The sequence below is a fragment of the Pteronotus mesoamericanus genome, unplaced genomic scaffold, assembly GCF_021234165.1.
Source record: "Pteronotus mesoamericanus isolate MK-2021 breed Mesoamerican mustached bat unplaced genomic scaffold, CSHL_Meso_final contig_100, whole genome shotgun sequence".
Taxonomy (NCBI): domain Eukaryota; kingdom Metazoa; phylum Chordata; class Mammalia; order Chiroptera; family Mormoopidae; genus Pteronotus; species Pteronotus mesoamericanus.
Window position 1 is genome coordinate 13,884,428 of NW_026554999.1, and position 24,614 is coordinate 13,909,041.

The 24,614-nt window shown below is 35.7% G+C and overlaps 1 protein-coding gene and 1 long non-coding RNA gene across 4 annotated transcripts in view; one reads left to right on the top strand and one right to left on the bottom strand.

Annotated features, from left to right (window-relative positions):
- The window catches only part of LOC129086769 (uncharacterized), a 39,048-nt gene that overhangs the window by 10,754 nt on the left and 3,680 nt on the right, over positions 1-24,614 (top strand). The gene's annotated exons all lie outside the window — the stretch shown is intronic.
- Positions 486-24,614, bottom strand: part of POLE2 (DNA polymerase epsilon 2, accessory subunit) — a 29,084-nt gene continuing 4,955 nt past the window's right edge. The window contains exons 4-19 of one of the 2 annotated variants that reach the window (XM_054593312.1): positions 23,034-23,111; positions 22,804-22,897; positions 19,365-19,439; positions 16,967-17,050; positions 16,298-16,354; positions 15,827-15,875; positions 15,128-15,200; positions 12,379-12,551; positions 9,787-9,876; positions 9,565-9,619; positions 8,925-8,984; positions 8,760-8,837; positions 6,657-6,765; positions 5,658-5,834; positions 3,611-3,678; positions 486-504 (exon numbers count right to left, since the gene is read on the bottom strand). In XM_054593312.1, the coding sequence (XP_054449287.1) occupies positions 486-504; positions 3,611-3,678; positions 5,658-5,834; positions 6,657-6,765; positions 8,760-8,837; positions 8,925-8,984; positions 9,565-9,619; positions 9,787-9,876; positions 12,379-12,551; positions 15,128-15,200; positions 15,827-15,875; positions 16,298-16,354; positions 16,967-17,050; positions 19,365-19,439; positions 22,804-22,897; positions 23,034-23,111 (1,339 nt within the window). The remainder of the gene's footprint in view (positions 505-3,610; positions 3,679-5,657; positions 5,835-6,656; positions 6,766-8,759; positions 8,838-8,924; positions 8,985-9,564; positions 9,620-9,786; positions 9,877-12,378; positions 12,552-15,127; positions 15,201-15,826; positions 15,876-16,297; positions 16,355-16,966; positions 17,051-19,364; positions 19,440-22,803; positions 22,898-23,033; positions 23,112-24,614) is intronic. The other variant, XM_054593398.1, reaches the window with a different exon arrangement.

The window sequence follows — 24,614 nt, forward strand, 5'->3', positions numbered from 1 at the left end:
TTTTCTTTAATTCCTTCATTGTCAGACTTCCATACCGTTCAATTTTATGGCAGTTCTAGTTGTTTTTTTGTTTTTAAATTTGTTGTTGTCCTTCTCTTGGTTGTGTGAGGAAGGAGGAAGTATAGAGTATCCACCTGTGTGCCTCCATCTTGACCAGAAGGCCTTCTAAATGTTTTTCTTAAAATGAACATTAGCATATGACTAGTACAGAAATAATCAGACTTCAGTTTTTAAGTATAAACATACAAATTACATCTTTACACATATTTCATATTTTTCTTGAGATTAGGAAATATTTTCCCTATAAAACTGTATAAGGTATACAATCTTGTTTATTGTAATATCAGAATTTCATAAAATACAAATTTAAACCACATTCTAAAGTTCCTCATAATTTTATTGTAACTTAATATCAAAATGACATAAAATATAAAATTAGGCAAAATTTTGATGAATTTTGTTTCTTCAGGTGGTCTTCAAGAATCTCAAAAACCTTGAAGTTTGCTGAAAACAAAATATTCATTAAATGAAACATTTTGGAAATCTAAGTTATTGTACATTTCTTATTATTTATAGTTAATTGATTTTAAAAATACATGCACACTGTTCCAATTGAAAAGGTGATAGCAAAAATACATCAGTCTCACACTGTTTCTGCTCCCTAGGAACAACTGTATATCTTTATAAAGCACACCCTTATAAAGATCATTTAATCATATATATTCATGTGTTTGTAGGTGTAGATGCTATAAAAACACACAAGTGGTAGAATACTATGAACATTTCTATACCCTTTTTTCAATCAGTAATAAATACATTATAATTTTTTAACCACTTTCATACTATATATATTTAAATGGATATACATTTAAACCATTTGTTTTTGCTGGTATAAAAACTACAATAAAAACAGTTGTACCTATTTTTATGTATAAGCCCAAGCATACCTATAGGATAAACTTCTAGAAATGGAACTGCTGCTATATGCAGGTTAGGTCTTAAGAAATCTTGTAAAATTGCCCTCCATAAATGTTTTTACCATTTTTTATCCTGACCAACTACTTCTGCAATATGATTTCACAAATATTCCAACAAAAGATTTCTTCTTAGGAGAAACTAAGTAGCAGGAAGACCAAATTATTCCATAAAATCTTGAAAATTTCTCATTCTCCCAAAAATAAACATTTATCAACTTGTTTGATCCAGCGCTGAAAAGATTCCTCAAACAACCAATACTAACTATAGCCTGGAAATTATGGCAAGGCTTTCAATATCTGAGTCCATAGAAGATAAGGGAACCAACTATTTCAACTCAACAAACTACAAATCAAGTACTACTGTGCTAGAAACTGTTAAGAGGGACAGGCACACAAGTAACTTCTAACACAGTGTTAAGAACTATCAGAAAAATCGGTATGAAGTACATAGAACACAAAATAATTCTGCATGGCAATCAGGGAACATTACAAGAAATGTAACCTAAGTGTCTTGTGCTGTCATAACAAATCAGTTAACTTCCTTTTGTGGGTTATTTGCTTATATCCCAACTCTTTAAAAAACAGAATGGTTTGCAGAGATAGATGTAATAAAAAGATAAATAAGTAAATGAGGAAACTTAGATAAGGCAAAAATATAGGTCAGAAAAGATGAAGCTAGGGCTGTACCCAACTTTTATGCTTGTAATTCTTCTGCAGCTACAGAGGTGGGCTGCACATTTGGCTGTGCTTCCCAGCAGTTAAAGGGAAAGGAGTCTGTTAGAAGATTTACAGGCTCCCTAAGATAAACCCAAACAGTTGCTTAGGACAGACAGATTTCTCTTGTTCTGAGACCTGTTTAAAGGTCCCAGTACTGGTTTTCATAGCAAGTTTTATACCAAATTTCAATTCAGTAAAAGTCAGTGAGAAGGACAAATATGCTTCAGATAAATAGTGCTCAGCAGTAAACTTAATTCTGGGGTCAGAAAATCAAGAGGCATCCAGGTGTTGACAAGAAGTGGTGAGACTGGAATAGATGGCTTCCCTTACCTAAAGGCATTCCAAATCATTTTTTTTTTTAATTCATTGATTTGAATTGACTTGAGAGAGAGAGAAACATCAGTTTGTTATTCCACTCATTTATGCATTCATTGGTTGATTTCTTGTATGTGCCACAACTGGGATTTAACCCACAATCTTGGCATATCAGGACAACACTCTAAACAATTGTGCTACCCAGCCAAGGCCTATATCAATTATTTATTTATTTATTTTGGTTCAAAGTGGGGTAGGCAAAGCTAAACACACGTCAGGCTTATGGGTTAAAGACCTTTATGAGAATATCTGAGTATATTTAAAAACTAAGCAGTGCCTGTAATATATTAAGAATCAAATGGCGCTGACCGGGTGGCTCTATTTGGTTGGAGCATCGTCCTGTGCACCAAAAGGTTGCAGGTTCGATCCCTGGTCAGGGCACATACCTGGGTTGTAGGTTCTGTCCCTGGTTGGGGCATGTACAGAAGACAACTGATCAATGTTTCTTGTTCTCTCCCTTCCTCTCCCTCTAAAATCAATAAAAATATCCTCAGGTAAGGATTAGGAAAAAAGAATCAAATATATGTCAAATAGATGAATCCAAGACTGTCTCATAAAGGGAATGGACTTCAACCCTTCCTGAGTAATTGAGCAGAAAGAATAATGCATAATTTTTTTTCAAGAAATATATATAAGAAACTGTTCATCATGGGTTCAGGGTAAGGAAGCAGAAGAAACATATTATTCTTCTGAACTGTATACTTTTAAGCATTATTTGAAATTTTTATCATGTGATTGTGTGGATTTCTATTGTAATTAATTTGTTAATAACAAAAAAAAAAACAACTGGGCTGTGTTTCATGTTATATTCTCTAACAAGAAAATGGAGGGTAGTTATCTGGTTATTAGTTCTTAATAGGTAGTGCAGTAGTGCAAGCTTTTTCAAAATATGTTTGATTAATGGACATTGCATGTTAGGATACCTGAATCCAAGGAATATAGAGTCAAAATGCATATTTATGGGCCTTAGAACTAGAAACTGAGCCATTTGCTAAATCTGGGGTGGGATCCTGGAACTTAACCTTTTTAACAAGGACCTCAGAGGATTCTGATGCAGGTGATTTATAGATCACTCTTTGAAAACCACCACCCACCAGGTGATTATTTCCTTATTTCCTCCATGACCTTCCCCCAACCCCAACATCTCCCTGTCACCACACTTGAACCCAGCTCCTTCCTCCTTCTTTGCTGCCAATTTAAGGCAGATTACCTAGGTTTTGAGACTCAACCATGTGGAGGACAGGGCTGACTTCTCAGAAAACAAAAACCATTAGGAGTCAGCCTATGAGAGAACTAGCCCACCTCCATAGCTGGTCTGAGATTTCCCTCAGAAAACAGTGCTTGATCTACATCATCACAAACATGCCATCAAGTACACACAATTCTATGTCACACAGCATGATAACAGTAACTTCAGCCTAGAACACCGCGAAGGGGTCACTGCATACATTTTTAAAAACCTCAACACACCTACAGAACATGTAATCTTTAGCAATATAACATCAAGAAACAGTTCCTTCTGTTCCTGTGGACACACTTACCTATCTTCTACTGTCTTATTGGAAGGATAAAAAACTTTGAATGAAAATCCACTTCTTGGAAAAGAACCCTTTGGGGAGAAAAATACCTGTAAATAAATGCTCAACTTTTATTGAAGAATTTCTATTTTTAAAATCAAATTTTTTGGCCATGACTTTAAAAATAAAGTTGCAATATGTGACTATGAAGTGATGAGACAGATTTTTGCTTGATCTTTACAGAGAAGTTATTACTATAAAATATCTCCATTTGATGCAAAAGTCTTTCCAGTTGGCTAGACCAATGGTAGCAAATGTGATTAGAAATATAAGTAGAGTGGGTTCTACTTAGTATAAGAACTAAGGAGTACTGTGCAATGCTGAAGATGCATAGAAGACACAAACTTCTTTAAGAAACCTTTCCTGCCCCTCTCCCCAGTGAAAATCTGGGTTTGATGACCCTACAATATGCCACCAAAGCCACTGAACACACACAAAACCATGTGCACCACTAAACTCTAGGGCAGAGACTCCGTCCCTTCAGTGTGCATGTCCCTGGTACTAAGGCAATGCCTCGCTCATTGCAGGCATTCATTAATGTGAATAAGTATGAAGAGAGGAAGAAACAACATTAGAGATAGGTCTTGGGCCCGAAAGGTATAAATAAGGTAAAGAAGATGTAATGATGGTGTAGGAAGTAATTTACTCACCTACAAGATGAAAAGGTGGAAAAATCAGAAATAAGATATTTTCAAAAAAAGCATTAACTATGAGAATACCCAAACTGTTCAATTTAAATAAGGATATAGCCTCACTGTGAAAGAATATTGGAATGTGAACAGCAACTACAAAAATCAAGCCACAAATTTCAAACAATAAAATCAAATCAGTTGACTATACTAATCCTTCAAGTAGTTCTCAAAGACAATTTTGTCCCCCATGGTACATTTGTCAACTATCCTCAGACATTTTTTTAAAAAAGATTCATTTTACTTTTTTTTAGAGAAGAGGAAGGGAAGGAGAAAGAAAGGGAAAGAAACACTAATGTGAGAGAGATACATTGATCTGTTGCCTCTCACATGACCTTAACCAAGGACCTAGCCCACAACCCAAGCATGTGCCCTGACTGGCAATTGAACTGGTGACCTTCTGGTTCACAGGCTGGTGCACAATCCACCTGAGCCATACCAGCCAGGACTCCTCAGATATTTTTGATTGTTACATTTGGGGGCTGCTACTTGCATCCAGTGGGTAGAAGACAGGGATTCTGTTAAACACCTTACAACGCATAGCACAGTTCTCCACAAAAAAGTTTTGGTCCAAAACGTCAATGGTTCTGTGGTAGAGAGACTCTGTCTTAGAGGAAGCTAGACATAATATGTGTGTGTTAGAAGAACTGATAGTTACGATGTTTCTAGAAATGATCTAGATGAAATGAAAAAGTATTAAGGTCTAAAATTCACAAGAATCAAGGAAGCACAAAGAGTATAAAACCTTTAGTGAAGACATTTTGACACCAACAACAATGTTTAAGCAATATTCGTTCCCTAAATTTAAAAAGCCAATCATACTTTGGTAGAAATTCTGAAGCAAGTTCAATATTCTGAAGCAATTTCAAGGTCCTGCATAAAAAGTGAACTGTAAAATGTGTCCCAATGAGAATTTCCATATTTATCAGATTTAGATTTTGGCGGGCTTGGGCAATTTCTAAAAATCAAAAGCATCTTCAAAGGACAAGTACCATTAATATGTTTAAAAAGAATGGACACAGGGTCTGAAAGCAATTCCCAGAAAGGAATCCCAAGACAAGTTACTGTGAAGGGGGAAAATATTCACTTGGATTTATAAGCTTTGGTATTTTTTTTTTAAGAAAAAGTCACATTACTTTATAGTCACATATCATACTAAAAGTTTAAGAATTTTCTGTATATATCCAATTAACTCAGTTTCATTAACAGTATTATTTTTATTCCAACAGTAATTTTATGAAATGTATATCTTAAATTTAAAGAAGTAACACTCTAATCTTGACAAACGACGACTGTATAATTAATGTTAACTACATTCTTACAGGGTTTATGCAGAGACATTCGGTATTGGTCAAAGTGAAAGGATCGTATTTGTCTGCGATGACAAGTAGATCAGGCACAGGGTACACCCTCAAAGCAAAATCATAAGCCCAGTACACTGGGCAGACATAGAGGGGTAGAGGAGTCAGGTGTCCTTGGGATAAGATAGTCTTTACAAACTAAAAAAATGATACAAAACAAACTTTAGTTCATTTGTAAAAGTTAAAACAAATAATTTCAAATTAAATATTAATTACAAAAGGAATAAGGAAATTTGAGAAACAATTAGGAGAACTTTGAATCACATAGCTTTGGGAAACACAGATATGACATGAGATTAACTATGCTGTAGTTTAGAAAAAATTTAGTTTTCATTTAATATCATATTCTGTAAAAGCTACTCTCCCAATAGTCATATTGGAGCAACTATGCTTACAGCTATATGATAAACTCATACCAATTCTGTTCATCTAAAAATAATTCCATAGCTTGAGTAATGCCAAGAATAGATATTTAGTCTATATAAGCTTTAAATATTATTAAATAAATACAGAAAATGCTCTGTATGATCTATTTTCATACTTCTGTAAAGGGGGTACATGTAACAAGGTACTGATAATTATGTATCTTGGAACCTTGACACTATAAGATAAACACTACACATCCTCCAAGTGCAGACATATCACAAGAAGTATTTATTAAACATGAATATTTTATTAAAACAAATATATTTCAAAATACAATATAAGATTTATGAGCTTAAAGCTAAACAGGAAGCTTCAATGTAATTTTCTGCTTGTTCTGGGCTTTCCTCCGCTCATTAGGGGATACTTCAGTGAGAGATGAGAAACACTAACTTAGTAACAAATATTAACTTACTGACAAAAATATGTTCAAATTATTCTGAACCATAAATAAACATGAGAATAATTAAGTGGCTTAAGAAAATTTTATGTAATGCAACATGTAAGATAGTTTCATAAAGAAGACTCTGAACTTACATGATTAGGAATATCCAAATTACTACTAGGAAAACGGACACAGTTTCTGCACATTTTATTCACTAAGTCTTCACGAAAGACAATAATTTCTTGTGTACAATACTGAATTCTAAAATGAAAACAGTAGTTGAATTTGACTTCATTATAAAAAAATGAGGTAATTTAAAAGGCAATATATTTTATAATACAAAACCATTCCCACTTTCCATTGTTCACCACAGCAAAAATTCAACCAAAATTTATCTATTCATTCATTCACTAAACAGTAATTCATTGAGGTCTTCATATGTGTTCAGCACTACTCTAGGAATGAGTAACCAACACAGAAAGATCCCAGCCCTCATGCAGTTTACATTCTAATGAGAGAAGGATGGTCAGAGAAAATAAAAAATAAACATGATATTTCTGTAGTATGTTGGAAGATGATTACATGTATGGGAAAAATAAAAAGGTTAACTGGGATCCTCTGTGGGAAGAGAAGGTCTAGAAGGCTGGAGTATGAAAGAGGATAATCAGAATGGGTAGGGTTCATAATGAAGTTTGATTTAAGGACAGACTTGAAGGAGGTGAGAGAGGCAGATAAAGGAAGAACCTTTTGGGCAGAAGGTACAGGTAGAGAAGAGGCTCTGAGGAGCATGCCCGGCACATCTGAGGAACAAAATAAAAAAGCTATTGTAGTGACTGGACTAAATGAGGAGGAAAAGTAGGAGAGGAGATCAGAGAGGAAACAGTAGGCATATCAAGCAGGGCTCTAACTTCCATTGCAAGGGTATTGGATATTATTGAATAACATGAGGGGGGGTCCCATCTTTCAGGATCAGTAAGGGGCCTTACATTTTAAAGAATTACTCTGACTCAGTATTAAGAATAGGCTTACAGAAGAGCAGTGGTGGAAGCTAGAGACTAACCAAGAGGCTATTATAGTAACCCAGGCTAGAAGATGATAGAAGGTCACAGACATAGAGATTTGGAGAGGCACCCAGATTCTACATATATTTTGAAGACTTCCTTAAAATCCTTGAAGGACTTCCTGAAAAACTGCACGTGAGAGAGATCCCAAAGTTTTAGGCCTAAGCAACTAAAAGAATAAAGGTCCCATGAATTCTGATGAAGAAGACTACAGAACAGGTTGGGGGCTGACAGAGGAGGAAGAAGATCAGAGGTTCAGTCTGGGTTGTCTATTAGACACCCAATGGGAAATGATGAGTAGGCAACTGGATATGTGAGGCTGGAGAGACTGGGGAAAGGTTTGAGCCGGATATGTAAATGTGGGAGTTGTCAAACATAAACAGAATTTAAAGCCATGGGGCTGGCTAAGGTCGCAGCAGAAGTGGATGTGGGCATAAAAGGAGAATCAAGGACCAAGGGTATACCTTCAGAAAAACCTACAATCACAGTAAGCAGCACATACAGTAAATGTGTAATCTTTTCATTCTGCCACTGTCACTTTCCTTAAAAGATGTGTGATGTGAATGTTTTCTTTTTTAAAAAATTTGTATTTATTGATTTTAGAGAGAGGAATCTAGGAGGGAAGAGAGAGAGAGACATCAATTTGTTGTTCCACTTCATTTTGTATTCATTGGTTGATTCTTGCATGTGCCCTGGACCAGAGTTTGAACCTGGATGGCACATGGGGATGACACTCTAACCAACTGAGCTACCTGGCCAGGCCCCAAAATACCTACTTTAAAATCTCCATTAGTCAAGCTTCTAAATTCATTATTAGCAAATTATTTATTTATTTAAAGATTGATTGATTGCTTGATTGATTGCTTTTTAGAGAAGGGGAGGGAGGGAGAAAGAGAAGGAGATACACATCAATGTGTGGTTGCCTCTCGAGCACCCCCCTACCGGGGACCTGGCCCACAACCCAGGCATGTGCCCTGACTGGAGACTGAACTGGCAACCCTTCAGTTCACAGGCTGGCACTCAGTCCACTGGGCCACATCAACCAGGGCTTATTAGTGAATTATTTAAATACAGTTAAATTATTTTCAAAGTTTTGAGAAACCTAAAATAAAATATTTATCTCCTGTCAAGATTCAGAGATAAATTTTAAGAATTAACTTTTAAATGAAAGAAACATAAAATTCTAGTATTTACCTGCAAGGATTAGTAGTAAAAACCGAAAATGGTACTCTTTTTTTGAATTCACTAGTAATGCTTTCAGCAAGTGGAGGCCTATAAAAACAATATATGTGATACAGTATATATTTTTAAATTTTACAAAACTTTCTTTATTGGTACAAAAATCTGAATAAAACTTACCTTGGTAAGATGGAACCAAATCCAGGATCCTCTGGACCAGGTACAAACACAAAACGACTACTGTAGTAAAAATCAATATAATTCATTTTTAAAAAGATCTCACAACCCTATCTAATTTTCTATAAACAGCTTATTCCCCTTAATTAAGTAATAAATTTAAGATATTTTAAAAAATTCATGCATTTTAATAAATGAACTGCTAAAAGTGTCTAGACCACTACTGTCCAGTAGATGTTTTGCAATGATGAGAATGTTCTGTATCTGCACTGTTCAATTACTGAGTGCTTTACCTGTGGCTAGTGCCACTAAATTTTATTTAACTTTAAATTTAAAAAGACACATGTGGCCAATGACTATCCTATTGAAGAATACAACTCTAGACTTAGAGTAATATTACCAAGAAATTCAAATTATGGTTGAAATTGTCACTCGCCCTTTTAATGCTTTTCACTATAAATCTCTAGTACTGTGTTACATAATCATGATGTGAGGATAATTTTATCTCTTGGCTGTACTAAATTCTTCAACTTTTTCTTCTGTTCCTTTCTTAATAACCACTGATATCAAGCTTGAAATTCAATTTTTGTTTCTTTAAAACAAAATTGTTTAAATAAAAAAATATAGCAGTAGAAATCATTACCTTTGGTGAATACTGGGATATTCACATATTATGTCTCCCAAAGCTTTTAGGGAATCTAAAATTTTAAAGAGATATTAAACTTAATTTGCATATAATCCACATAAAAATCATATTATGTTTCATTAGTTATAACCTTATATATCTTGAATAAAATTAAAATGTAGATCATTTCTTACTAGTTTATATAAGTGTAGAAATACTTATTCAATAGTCCCTCAATACCTTTCAAAGCTTGAACTTGATTTTTTCCATATGGTGCAGATGAAAAATTGCCACATAGAATAAAGCAGGTTGGAGGTGCTGGTGAATAACCTAAAAATATGAGAATAAATATGATCATTACTGGACCTCCAATCAAGATGGAGGCGTACATAGACATGCTTCGCCTCCTGGGACAACCACAAGAAGAATCACAACAAACCTCAAAACAAAAAACACCCTGAACTGCCAGGAAATCAAACTGTATAGAAGTCCAACAGCCAAGGATTTAAAGATGCCTTATTCATCCAGATGGGTAGGAGGGGAAGAGATGCGGAGCTGTGGCAGAGAGGCATGGAGGAGCATGGAGAGGGGGCAGCAGCAACGTAACAGATGGTCCCACATTTACTTGTGGTGGATAAAAACTGGGAGGAATACCCTGGGGAGCTAGCAATCCAGGCCCCAGGCCAGATCTGGCAGCTGAGAGTTCCAGCATCGGGAAGATAAAGCTGCACAACTTCTGGCTGTAGAAACCACTCGGGGTTGGGGCAACAGAAGAAACTGCTGGTTTCTCAGGAGAGTCTGCTTAAAGGGCCCATACAGTCCTAGAACATACACAAACTCACTCTCTCTGGGAATCATCAGGGAAGCAGCTAGAAGGGGATCAGTCACATACAGGAAGTAAGTGAAGTGACTGGAAATGGGGTGAGTGCCAGGCAAGCTTTCAGAAGCTAGGCAGCAGCATTCTCCCCTACCCCACCCCTCCCTACCCACACATAGCACCAGAAAGTGTTGAAGTGGGTTGTCCTGCTCTGGTGAATACCTAAGGCTCTTCTGCTTCTAACTTAGGGAGTCAAAGCAGCTCTACCTAATAAATAGAAACAAACACAGGGAGGCTGCCAAGTTGGCAAGACAAAGAAATATGACCCAAATGAATGAACAGAACAAAACCCTAGAAGAACAGCTAAGTGAGATGGAGATAGCTAATTTAACAGATACAGAGTTCAAAACACTGGTGATAAGGATTCTCAGAGAAATCACTGAGTATGGCAAAAACATAAGGGAAGAAATGAAGGCTACACTATGTGAAATAAAGAAAAATCCAAAGGGAACCAACAGCCAACAGTGAAGGGAAGGAAGCCAGGATTCATATCACCGATTTAGAACATAAGAAGTAAACATTCAACCAGAACAGAATGAAGGAACAAGGAACAAGGAGAGTATAAGAAGACTCTGGGACATCTCCAAAAGTGCCAACATCTGAATCATACAGATGCCAGAAGGAGAAAAGGAAGAGCAAGAAATGGAAAACTTATTTGAAAAAATAATGAAAGAAAACTTGCCTAATTTGGCGAAGGAAATAGTCATACAAGTCCACGAAGCAGAGAATCCCAAACAAGGTGGACCCAAAGAGGAACACACCAAGACAGATCATAGTTAAAATGACAAAGGTTAAAGAAAAAGAGAGGATCTTAAAAGCAGCAAGAGAAAAGTGGAGAGTTACCTACAAAGGAGTTCCCATAAGACTATCAGCTGATTTCTCAGAAAAACCTTTGCAGGCTAGAAGGGACCGGCAGGAAGTATTCAAAGTCATGATAACCAAAGACCTACAACCAAGATTGCTCTATCCAGTAAATAAAGTGCTTCCCAGACAAGGTAAAGCTAGAGGAATTCATCATCACCAAGCCATTATTACATGAAATGTTAAAGGGACTTATTTAAGAAAGAGAAAAAGATCAAAACTGTGAACATTCAAATGACAACAGTATATCACAACTATCAACAACTGATTCTAAAAAACAAAAACAAACCAAGCAAACAACCAGAACAGGAACAGAATCATAGACATGGAGATCACTTGGAGGGTTATCAGCTGGGAGGAGGAAGGAAAAGAAGGGAGAAAAAGGTAAAGGGAATAAGAAGCATAATTGGTAGGTACAAAATCAACAGGGGGAGGTTAAGAATAGTATAGGAAATGGAGAAGCCAAAGAACTTACATGCATGCTCAGTTTACATGAACTAAGGGGGAATGGATTGCTGGAGGGAAGGGGCTGGATACCAGACAGAGGGGGCAACAGAGGAAAAATTGGGAAAGCTATAATGGCTTAATCAATAAAATATTCTGAAAAAATATGATCATTACTTTTCTAGTCTAGAAGTCAGGTTTAATACCCTTTAACCATGAGTTAATAAAAATAATATTTTAATAACTTATTATTTAAAAGTAATAATGGATCCATCGAGCACTTATTATATATGTGCCTTGCCATGCAATGGGTTGATTAATCCTCACAGCATCTCTAGAAGCTGAGAGAGATTAAGTAATCTGCCCTAGATATTAGGCTGCAATTTAAACCCAGTTCTGTCAGACTCCACAGTCCAAGCTCTTATCCACTTTTACACTAATTCTTACATACTGTGAATACATACACACATATACACATACAGCTATTTTTCAAATGTTAAAATTTAAGTCTTTAAGGTGAACTCATTTAAAATACCTCACTGCTGAATCAACATTTAAAAAAATACTGAAAAAAATTTTTTAAAGAATTTACTTTTAAAACATGACACTTCATAATAGTTCAAAAAAGAATTTTGAAAAATGAAACCTACCAGAGAACATGGTGTGCAGTTTGTCCAATACCTCTGCTTGGTCTAACCAAACATCAGATATAAACACAAACATGGCATCTTTATTCTCATCTTCTAGCTGTTTTAGTTTTGCAGAAGTCTTCACAGATGTATTAGAAGGCCCTCCAAAAAAATTAATATTTCCATAGTATGCCCTATGTAATTATAACATAATTATTATCTTCTATATTCTTTTGGAAATATTTTTATAATTTTACAAATTAAGCTTCTTTCTATCTAATGAAGATTTCTCCCCATCAATGTATATAGTACCGTGAAAATGTATTATTTGTAGCAAACAAGTTTACTTAAACATTCTAAAATGAGAAAGGGAGCAATAAAGAATAGAAAATAAAATTCTTAATAGGCTATATTTGTGCCTTTAAAACTGACTAAAGCAAATACTAAAATAAATAATTTCCTGTGTAGGTGAAAGAGAAATGGGTACTCAGCTTGAACAATATCCAATCAAAGTGCTCAAAAAGAGTGCTAACCATCTGATCAAACAATTCCACCTCTGTAAATTTCTTCTAAGGAATTAAAGAATTCCACAAAGGCTAACTTATATCCCAGAATTGTGAAAACTTGGAGGTTCACTAGGTACTAGCTCTTAGGGTTCACGGTTTAGTACATTGTGAGCACTTGGACAGGGCATCTGTTTTTGTTGCCACCAATTGTATGTGGCATTTTCAAAGGTATGATCGTACAGTAATAATCTTGCAGTTATCAGAGGAATGCAGTAAGTTGATACAATTGAGTGGTGACTTCGATTAAGTATATACCCAAACATAAACCAGACTATCACAGAGAGAAATACCTATTAAACTGATTCTTTAGAAATTAAAGCTCAGAAAGCCCTAACATCTTCTGTCCATGGTTCATGGAATATAAGGTGCAAATACAGGCCCGACAGTACCCATTTTCCTAAGTTGTCAGATTTGAAAAGAAACAAATATTTTAGAAATTCTGGAAATTCTACCATCACCTTGGACTCAGAAAACACAAGTCACATGCCCTGTACCAGTAAAAGACTGATCAAGACGGCAATGAAGTTCTGACAAATCTGTATTCTAAAAAACTATACAATAAACTGTGCAATGGTGGGAAGTCATTAGGTTAGTGTAAATCCCTTTGGGATAGGACTATATTGTAGACTTATTTGTACTTATTTGTATCCCTAAAACAGTATTTTACACATGAAAAAATAATAAAGTATCTGTTGTTGAATCCACTAACTACCACCAGAATACAGCCCTCTGAATTTTATTTGGAAGGTATTTTAAGAGAAGAGTAATTTATAATCCTAATACGAATAAAAAGATTATTTTAATGTATTTTATGATACCTCATACCAATCTTTGGTGTACTAAACACATACAAAATTGTTCAATTTACAGAAAATGGCATAATTTAAATTGAATATTATTTGGGACATTATAGCGACAATCTTTTGCTAAACTGAAGCAATGGTAATACTCAAGGCCAGCTTCCTCAATTATACCTCTCATTCCCAAATAGCAATTTTGAATCTAAAACAACAAGACAGCAATTTTGATTGAAATATATTTCAAAGAAGACCTACCACGTAGTAAAAAGCCACAAACTAGTATTAGAAACAGTCCCTTAAAAGTGAGCTGGTTTGATGAGGGCTTGTGTTCTCCTTAGTGTCACCAGTACCATCTCCAAGTTACTTCAAAGGACGAGGAGCTGTACCTTAAAGGGTGCTCTGCCCATGACCCCCAAGCAGGAAACATGACCTCTGCACGTGAACTGATACAGGTATGCAGAACTAAAATCTTAATCCTTATACGGGTTGAAATCTTTCCCTTCACACTAGAACCTCAAGTTAGAAAGCAACTTGAGTTCTCCCAGAGAGGGCAAACTCAAACGCTTACAGGTTCCAGGAAGGAACACAGATATCAAAGCAGCTGCCGGCTGGGGCTGATTAGATATAAGCTGGGGTGCACACACATAACCTGTCCAAAGTGAGTGGTCACTGCAGTAGGGTTGGAGCCAGGTGAGAATTCAGGCACCATGTCCCCAGACTGATGGTTCAAGAGAACTCAGAAATAAAGAGTGTTATGAGAAATCTATTTTTAAGTGTTAGAACTAACTCAAAATGCGTTTTAACACCTCAAAGGGGAAAGAAAGAAGAGAAGGGAGGGAGGGAGGGAAAGAAAGAAAAAGGAAGATCTGTAGACTAAATTCAACCCACAGTCCACCAGCTGCAACTTTTATACCACCATTCAGCCTCTGCTCAAATAGCTTGAATGACAGGAATGCACTCCTCTCAGAGAAAGCCCTTTTGGAATAGTTCTAATATTATGATACTTTCACCTATATTAAAGAGCTACAGAATCTGCCTCTTGTAATTTTCACTCAGTAGAATACGAAAATAAGAACTTTATATTAACATGGCAATTAATTTCTCCTAAGTCTTTTCTTATCTCTTATCTCATCAACCCTACAGACTAGTAAGATAGGTCGATTGGAAATCTTTCCCAGTTAAAGGCCAAAGTACAGAGATGCTTTTACAACTAATCTGGAATCAATCCAGTAGTTTTCAGTTACATATAATGTCCAGTCTTCTAACTCCAATTTTCCATTGCTCTTTGCATTCTACCACAAAGCCTGAGGCCTTGTAATAATTGAGATATGATATACTATCTTACATTCATTATTACCAGTACTACAAAAATTCCTGCAGAGTTTAAGTCAAACACGTCTGTACCTAGTAGTAGTAGAGGGTTCAGTGGGTGGAAATCCAAAGGCATTGACATGAAACACTTGATCTTCAAACCAACCTGAGAAAATGTAAGTAAAAAAATCATTCCCATTTGTCCAATTCTCCTTCTTGTTTGAAAGGAGAAAAGTATAAAACACACAGCAGTGACACCAGGCTATGATCTCATCCCCTGTCAACTAACTACAGAAGTTGCCATTCCCACTGAGCTAGAGAAGAACTTTAGATTCAGAGACAATCTCAGTTCTATTTTTTAAAAAAAAATTAAAGAAACATGAAATAGAAATAGATTCAGAATTAAAACTTTTCATTTTACTCACAGTATATGTGTCAGTAAAGAGATAAGGTACACAGATGAGGAAATGTTTCATTTTATAGCCCTATGTAAAATCTGTTTTTACAACTTTGAGACATAATTCACATGTCATACAATCCACCTTTAAAAGTATGTAATTCAGTGGTTTTTAAATATATCACAATTTGTATAAACAATACCACTGATTTCAAAATGTTTTCATCAACCTAAAAAGAAACCTGTGCCAATTAGCAGTCTGAGAGTTATTTAAAGTTGTCGAAAGTATGCTCTCATAACGTGTTCACCCAATTATACAATGTTAACATTTTAACCAATGTAGAAATGGTTTTACTGTAGAATGATGAGGACAGGAAAAAATTAGACTGACTTACCTTCTGCTAAGACAAAGCATGACTCTGTGTATAAACCACTATGAAACTGGTAAACACAGTTGAGGAAAATAATTTTATATCTATGCTTGAGGTGGTGATAAAGTCAACATACATTTTGGGCCTGGCAGTACTTCTAAATGATGAACTCCAAGACTTCCCATTTGAAACTGTGAATAGATCATACCTTTAAAAATGTTATGTTTAAATGTCCATGTATGTGATTCTTGGATATAACCTGGTAACAGTGACAGTATAGATCATGCTTGGCATGTTATAAATCCCCTCAATGATTTGTCTGGAGTCTCCAAATATGAGGGAATTAAAGGTTTTTTGTCTCTATTTAGGATTATATCTCTAAATTCTGACACCATCACCATATGAAAGTTACCTTGGTAAATCAAATAGCTAACTTTGACAATGACATATAATCAATTTCCCTAATTCACAGATTTAAAAAAAAGTGAAGGATATAGATTTACTAAGATCCAGTTGTACTGTTCCTGTTGGATCTTCCAGAAAAAATTTTCCCTAAAAACAAATTAAAAGACATAAGTCCACTATTACATAAAAATGAATACTATGATACAATAATTAAAGCACTGACAATTTTGACAACACAATATAGTAGAGAATATCATATACTTCAAAAAATCAACAATTCCTAGTCCAGGCTTTTCTACTTATTAGTCTGGTAACTTCAGACTAATCACTTAACTGAGACTCAGATTCCTAAGTACCTAGAGAATGACCACTGAAGATCAAGAGATGGCAAGAAGGACACTTGCTGGCTGCCGTAAGGACCTCACTGGGTGGCTTTACCTAAGAGGGTCAACAGTGTCTCCAAGGGACCAGGATGTGGTCTGCAGCTTTGCTTTTTCAGAAATTCAGTACTCTCAGTTCAGCCAGAGGTCAATGGGGGACTAATTTCAGACTATGCAATCTGGTGGCTGGCATAAGATACTCCTTCCTGATGTCTACCAGGAAAGCAAACACAGATGAAAAGATTACTTGGTGACTGAGGTAAGAGCCTTCAATGAGGACTATGCTCCTCTACCCTCTGTAGAAATACTATATGTAACTGGCATTTCATCAGTCTGAAGGGTGCACATCAAAATTTGATGCTTACTAAATTTAACTTACCTCTTTTAACTGTGTTATCATTCCAAGAACAATTACATCTCCAATTTTCGTTGTACTGCCCAATAAGGTTTCTACTGTTTTAAGCTAAAATAAAACAAAATAAATCCTTAAAGATTAAAAATATATATTCTGACCCTGGCTGGGTAGCTCAATTGGTTAAAACATCATCCTGATACACTAAGGTTATGGGTTCAATCTTGGTCAGGGCAAATACAAGAATCCATCAATGAATGCAACAATAAGTGGAACAACAGATCTTTGTTTTTCTCTCTGTCTCTCTCTCTTTCATTATTGAGATATAAAAATTAAAAATATATATTCTTTTAAGAAACTAATCTTTTTACAAATAAATTTTGAGTGCACATTTCAGTTTATACCTACTTTATAGTAGAAAATCAAATAAAACTTAAAAATATAATTGCAACCTACAAAAAGCTAAACAGAATTGCTGTATGAATGGGTATATAATTTTTCATTTTTATAGAAATTACCAGGTAGAACTTATTTCATCTTTACCACATAATAGTTTGTATTACAAAGAATAGATGTTTACTAAAGGAGAGAAATTTTAAATATACAGAATAAAGGCATGTGTAATCCCATCATCCCATAATAACTGTTAAATTTCATATTGGAGTTCCTCTTTAAAAACATGAACCTAAAGCAACACAGGAGTTTAATGTACATTTAAAAGTTTTTTTAAAAGTGAGTCCTAGTTGGTGTGGCTCAGTGGACTGAGCGACAGCCTGCAAACCAAAGGGTCACCCATCGATTCCCAGAGTAGGGCACATGCCTGGGTTGCAGGCCAGGTCCCCAGCAAGGAGCATGCAAATTGCAACCACACATTGATGTTTTTCCCTCCCTCTCAAAAAATAAATAAAATCTTTTTTAAAAAGTTTTTTGAAAAATGAAATACTTAGCAATAAATCTGAAGGAAAAAATATACCAGACCTGTATCCTAAAAACTGGGTTATGTAAAGATTTCTTAAAAATAAATGCCAAAATATCCAATATTTTGGATATCCAAATGCCAAAATATTATCCAATAAAAAAAATTATTAGTTGGACTTCAACAAAATTAAGAACTTAGGTTCTTCAAAAAGACAAGAGAATAAAAATACAACTTAAAGACTGGGGAAAATACTGAAATTCACATAAAATCAATCCATCAATCAAGCAACACAGGAGTACAAAGTTACAAGGAAGGATTTTCAAGGATACCACTTTTGCAGCCCATAAAGGGAGGTCATCATATAGGTACTATATGTTGCAGTTCAAATAGGGAGCATACCATCAGGGATACAGAATTAAACAGCTTGGAAAGATTGAAAAGAATAAATTACTTAGTTAAGCCTTAAAGTTACTTTGGCAAAGAAAGGAGAAATACTGCTTCCATGCTATGGGTATCTAAGTTGCTATAGGAAACCTAATATATATATAATGGAGAAATATAATTTCTAAAACATATTGTATTTTTTTCTCTTAGTAGAAGTTAAAAGCAGAAACTATCAAATACTATAAATGTCTTGTCCTTATGGTGTCATCAAACATTACTTTGAGCATTATCTGATATTATCATTTTAGTGTCTATCAGATTACTCATCATCATGATTTCTGATCTAACCTGGTAGAGAATCTGAACCTTAGAAGAGACTGGGCCTCTTCAGAATCTGTTTGGAACCTTGCAGAAATAGTGGGGCCTAGACACAAGTAGCTAAGGACTATCCCCCAGTGGGTGCTGTGTGCTGGAGAGGGGAATAGAGCCACAGGTGGACTCACAGTGATTAAGTGCCTTGCTGGAACAAAAGTGACAGTGCTGGCTGGTAATCAGTTTCCGAGGTGTTAAGTGTATAAAAATGGAAGGTGCACACATGAAAGAAATTCTTCCTCACCCCTGCTCCTTGGGTCCCAACAGCCCTGTGGCCTTTCTGTGCTCCCTCATTCATTCCATGAATGTTATTTCTTTAGTGCCCATATAAAGTTATCACTCCAATGATATAATCCATTTTAGTTGGAAGTGTGTGGTGGCCACTGGAGGGATGGGCTGCACAAGGACCAGTATTTTGGATAAGAGAGTGGGTGAAGGGTAATGTTGAGAGTAGGACAGAAAGCCAATACAGAACATAGCAAATGGACCAGGACAACCAGGGATCTGTCTTGTGGCCAGAGTCCATCTGGGGGTTACCACAGTCTCAGGGTCTGGCCCAGAGAAGGAAATTGTTGCCTTTTATTAGAGATTTGTAGGACCCAGGACACAGGGCAGAGACTTTGTCAACAGTCAGCTAGTTAAACAGTTACTAGTGGTCCATTTTCATTTAAAATTCAATAAATTAGAATAAGCAATAAATATTAAACTTGTATACTTACAGCCCCTAAATAACTAGAATAATGTTCTAACCTGGAATTTGCTTCCACTTTCATCAGGGTGAGAACCTATCACTGGAGGAGTAAACAATTCATGTCTGTGCGTCCTCTATAAGAAAGGAAGATTTACATGAATTACTGAAACAGATATTTAACACTAAGATTCATTAAAATAGTACCCAAATAAAACACTGTCCTTAATGTTCCTTTTATCTATTCCCAACAAATTTAAAAATCCACATAACTGAATGTAGACATATAGAAATATGATTTTAAAAATAAAAGTAAATTTTAAAAATTTTAACAGTCTCTTGTGTACCTGGCAGCAGCACACTCTGGCCTAAGGAGAGGACAACAACAAACTAAGCTGTCATCCACAGAGGTTGGGGGCCAGTGAGAGAGAGTACTCGACAGGTCACAATACAAAAAAATGGAGCCTTGGCAGAAGGGGCTATTTAACGAGATTCTAAATGATAAAAAAGACTTTGCTAGTAGGAAGCAAAAGAAGGCTGAGACAAGACACTTTGGGCAGAGGAAGGGATGGGTCACAAGAAAGAATTGTAAGAGTAAAAGAGTATTTAGGAACTGTTGCAAAGTTTAATACAGTTAGAGCATGGGTTGTGTGAGGCAGTATGTCAGACAAGGCAAGAGATAAGCTGGAGTCTCTGTTTGGGAAACCCTCTCTACCCCACTGTGGGTCCATACAGTTTAGGTAGAGTTGGTACCCCTTCCGCCTTCTAGAGACAGGCCACCAAGGCTTAATGAATCAAAGTACTCCATCTCTTTGGTCAGTGATTGGTTCAGGATTGAGCAAGGGCCTCGAGCTGGGCCAATAAGAAACTGTTGCTAACGTTATTAGTGGCCATCTCTGTCACCTCAGAACTTGTTAGAAAGTGAAATGAATTTTAAAGTTGCTGGGAGATGGAAAGAGGTAGATGTCTCATGATGCTGTGCGGGGACCTGGATCAACCCATGAATGAAACAGGTGGACTTCCAGACTTCTCTCTGTTTCAGTCAATTTGAGTTTCTGTAACCTCCCATAAAAGGGCCCTGACAGCACAGACTTTGCATGCCAAGCAAACAAGTTTGTCTTATAGACAATGGAAAACAAAGATTTTTGAAGTGGAATAGCAATAAAATCAAGTTTCTTTCAAGAAGACAACTGTGATGAAAATATGAGTGGACTAAAATAAAATGAAACCCTTTTATTTCACAGATAAGAAAAATGAGGCTCAGGGGTTAAGTAATACACAAAATAATATAATAGGCTTTAAAACATAATTTTTAAAAAGAAAGAGAAATGTGATATTTACTGAGCATCTTCTTTGAAAAGCACTGCGCCAAATGGGGTAGAGGAAACAAAGAGCCTGCAGTTAATAACAGGGATAAGCACCTTCAGTGCAAGGCAGGGCCAACTCTATTAAGTGACGTAGGGGAACTATGAATAGTCAGTGGTTTAAAGCAGGAAGAGTTTGCAATAAACTGGAGATCAAGAAGGGCCTCAGAAAAGAAGAAGAATATGAGAAGAGAATTCCAGAATTAGGAGGGTTTCAACAATAGAGATAAGAGGGAAGAGCTGTCTATAGTAAATAGTCTAAGCAAAGTTGCAGAACAGTAGAATAAACAACCAACCAATAATTCCAAACTTCAGTTTTGGCTCCAGCATGGTTTAATTAGAGGAAAAGTAGAGATTAGGCCCAAAATGTGTGACATCTCAAATATTAAATATAATTTGTATTTAACTCAATAGGCAGTAGATTTCCTGGAAAGAATTCTGTGCAAAGTCAGCTCTGATATCATCAGAGCTCCATCTCAGGAAGGTCAACCTGGCAGCATTATGCAGGCGATGGAAGGACAGAACAGATATCCCAGGGCTCATTCTCTTCAACCTTTTCATTGCTTATGCCTGTTGCCAATCCTTTCCTCCTTGAACCTTTTTGTTTCTGCCATATAATACCATCCTAGCATTGCCTCCAAATTCTGTCCTCTTCCGTGTTCTATAGCATCCTTCTCGCAGGATCCCATCCCTAAATACTTCCATCTATTACTTCAGGCAGATGCACCCTAAATTTCTCTCTACAAAGAAGGATTTCTTTGGTCCAGGCAAATCTTTTGCCTGATACCCTACTATAAACTTAATTCAAATGTTTTAAACAGAGCCTATCACCATCCTCCTCAAACATTCTTGTTACTGTTAACATATTACCATTATTCTGCTGTTGTACTCATTCACATTCAAAACCTTAACTATCTTTCAGTCTTCACTCTCCCCCTTCTCCTTCACATCCAGCAAGTCACCATGAACTATGGCTTCCACTGCTCCAGTGCTGTCCCCTTTGTCTACTTCACTTGCCATTTCCTTCTTCCTGTCTATCATTTATGCCAGGACTAATACCACGGACTTTTGTGAATCTTCTCTCACACTCTAATGCACCCTAAAATTTTCTGGTAGAAGAAGCCTATAAAAAAAAAACAAACCCTAGCTGTGTTTGAGTCTCTCTGGTATTCCAAGGCTCCTTGTACCAAGAGAACAGAGTCCTAACTCTGAAGAATGCCATCCAAGGCACACCCACAATTTCGCTCCCACTTGCTTTTCCAAGTTATCATGGAATGCTCTTCTTCATGATCCTTCCTCTCCACACAAAGTTCATGGTGACTTGCTGGATGTGAAGGAGAAGAGGGAGAGTGAAGACTGAAAGATAGTTAAGGTTTTGAATGTGAATGAGTACAACAGCAGAATAATGGTAATATGTTAACAGTAACAAGAATGTTTGAGGAGGATTGTTCATTATATCCTGGACAGAGTCCATTTTTTTCCTTTTGCTGTGTCTGTGTTCACACCACATTCTCCCCACTGTCATAAGAGCAAAGGAATCAACGCCCATGTCAAGTGCCATCATCTCCTTGAAGACTTCCCTGACTTTTCCATTGAATGAATTGTTTGTATCTCTTATATAGCATGTATAAAATTCTACTTTATATTTTATTTGTGCAAATGTCTTTAACTTCATAGATGATAAGCTGCCTGAAGGTAGTCTAGAGTAGCAGGCAAAGGCTGGGCTTCAGAGTCAGACAGGCTAGATTAAAACCCTGTCTCTACTTACTAGATATGATCTTTGGGCAAGTTACTAAACTTCTCTAGATCTCAGTTTCCTCATCTGTAAAATAGGAATAATAGCATTTATACACACATTGATATTGTGATGATTAAATAAGGTAAATAATGTCCATAAAGTGATAAACAATGCTTGGCATATCAAAAGCATGTAATAAATATCAGCTACTATTTTTATCATTAAAATAATTTCTGAGGGGAAAGAATCTTTTTTATTTCTGTATCTCTTACATCAAACAGAGAGCGCAATGACAGTCTATGGAATGACAAACTGTAGACTATAAAATTTCATACTCTAACTATCCCCAACTCTTACCTAAGTGGAAACGGTCTCTTCCTTCCCTCCCCCACAATTTACCTGGTGCAAAATGGTATAACGTTCACGAAACAGCTCTGCTTTATCTCTTGCTGTTCCAAATAAATTTGGTGCAGGGTGGTTGGTCATTAATAGACTAGAAAAAAAGGAATATCTATTTACGACTATCAGAATACACAAAGGTAGAATAAAAATGAAACATAAGACTACATACCTTCTGAAAAAAATGTATACTTGGAAATTAGCTTAAAATCAATATATGGAATACTTACGGGAGAAATTTTTTCCTTTCTGAATTGTACACAAAGCGTGGAATATCAAATGCTCCTATGATATTGAAAATATGTTCTCTGAAAAACATCCCACAAAAACAGAGGTCTGATTTACTAAAACATAAGTATTCTAGATGAAAAACTTGCATTATAATCTTATGTCACTCATGCATACTTTTTTTTATAAGTCAAATACACAATTTCTTATAGTGTCAAAAATAATAAGGGAGTCAAAGCTTTAGTTTGCGTACTTTCCTCTCTCAAAACAGGAAAGCATTACCAATATTTCAAGCAAACAAAAAATAGTCAAGTTAACTTCTAATGAAGAATGTCATGTGTTGAAAAAGAACATTTATATATAAAAAGTCATATTTGAAAAAATCTCTTCCTATGTATAGTACTTTTATGAACTACAATATTATTAAAGAATATGATCAATTCTAAACAATTTTTTATTCCAAAATATTATGCAAAAATGTCCCAGAAAAAGATGTAAAATAGAAAAAGAACCCCCAAAATTTTGGTCACATCCTTGACCGTTACAATTAAAGAAGGAAACTCAACAAAATAATTTTACTTTCAGATACTGTTAACAACATAACCATGTTTGAAAGAGGTTTAAAAAAATTCACAGCACTAGCATAAATATTCCAGCAACAACAACAAAAAAACTTCCATAAAATTATATCTGTTTATCTTCGAAACTGAAAATGGTCAAAAATATTCTGCTACCCTGGTGGTAGCACTAAGTATAGAACAGTAGAGAATCCCGGACTTAAGGAAAGCTGAGAATGCATATACGTCCACACCATTTTCTAGTGGATCAATACTGGAAGTTATTGAACTCATTATGGCATTTTTTCATCTATACAAATGAGAGTCTCTCTAATGCTATAACATGAGTATCTGACAATTGAAGGTGTAAAGATTGTTTACCATTCAGTTTCTACTGGACCTCTACATTGGCTGACTGGAACATATAATTAAATACCAATAGCTAAACAGAATCAACTAGTTTTAACTTTAATGCCTACTTTATGATTATCATCTTTACAGTTTGATACAATCATTTTGAATTTTTGTTGATGGCTTCAAGGGCATATCACTGCACTCTCGTATCTTAAATACTGAGTTTTCAATGATAAAGTTAAAACTACACACTTTCTCTATTGTTTTGGCAGCTGTCAGTTCTGACACAGAACTAAAACTACGGACCAATATGATAGTAATGACTCCTTTCAATTACCTCCAATGCCCCAAATAGGAAAAAACTTTCTCAGATGTTTTTCTCCCAGTTAAACCTTGTGAATTTGCAAAGAAGCAAAATAGCATGTGCCATCTTAATTTGACAAATATGAATTTTCTAAATTTCAACTATAAAGGAATTTTTATATTCAAAAAGGAGGAAAGGATGACATTTAGAGAAATAAAACCCAGGAAAATGTTTGCCATGTAAACTCCTAAGCTCTAATAGCACAAAATGGGGGAAAGTCACAAAACTGAGGTTCTACCTCATTTGCCATTCACCACATGATCCAAGTTAAGCCTCTGAACTTCTCTGGGCTCAGCACTTTCCTCAGA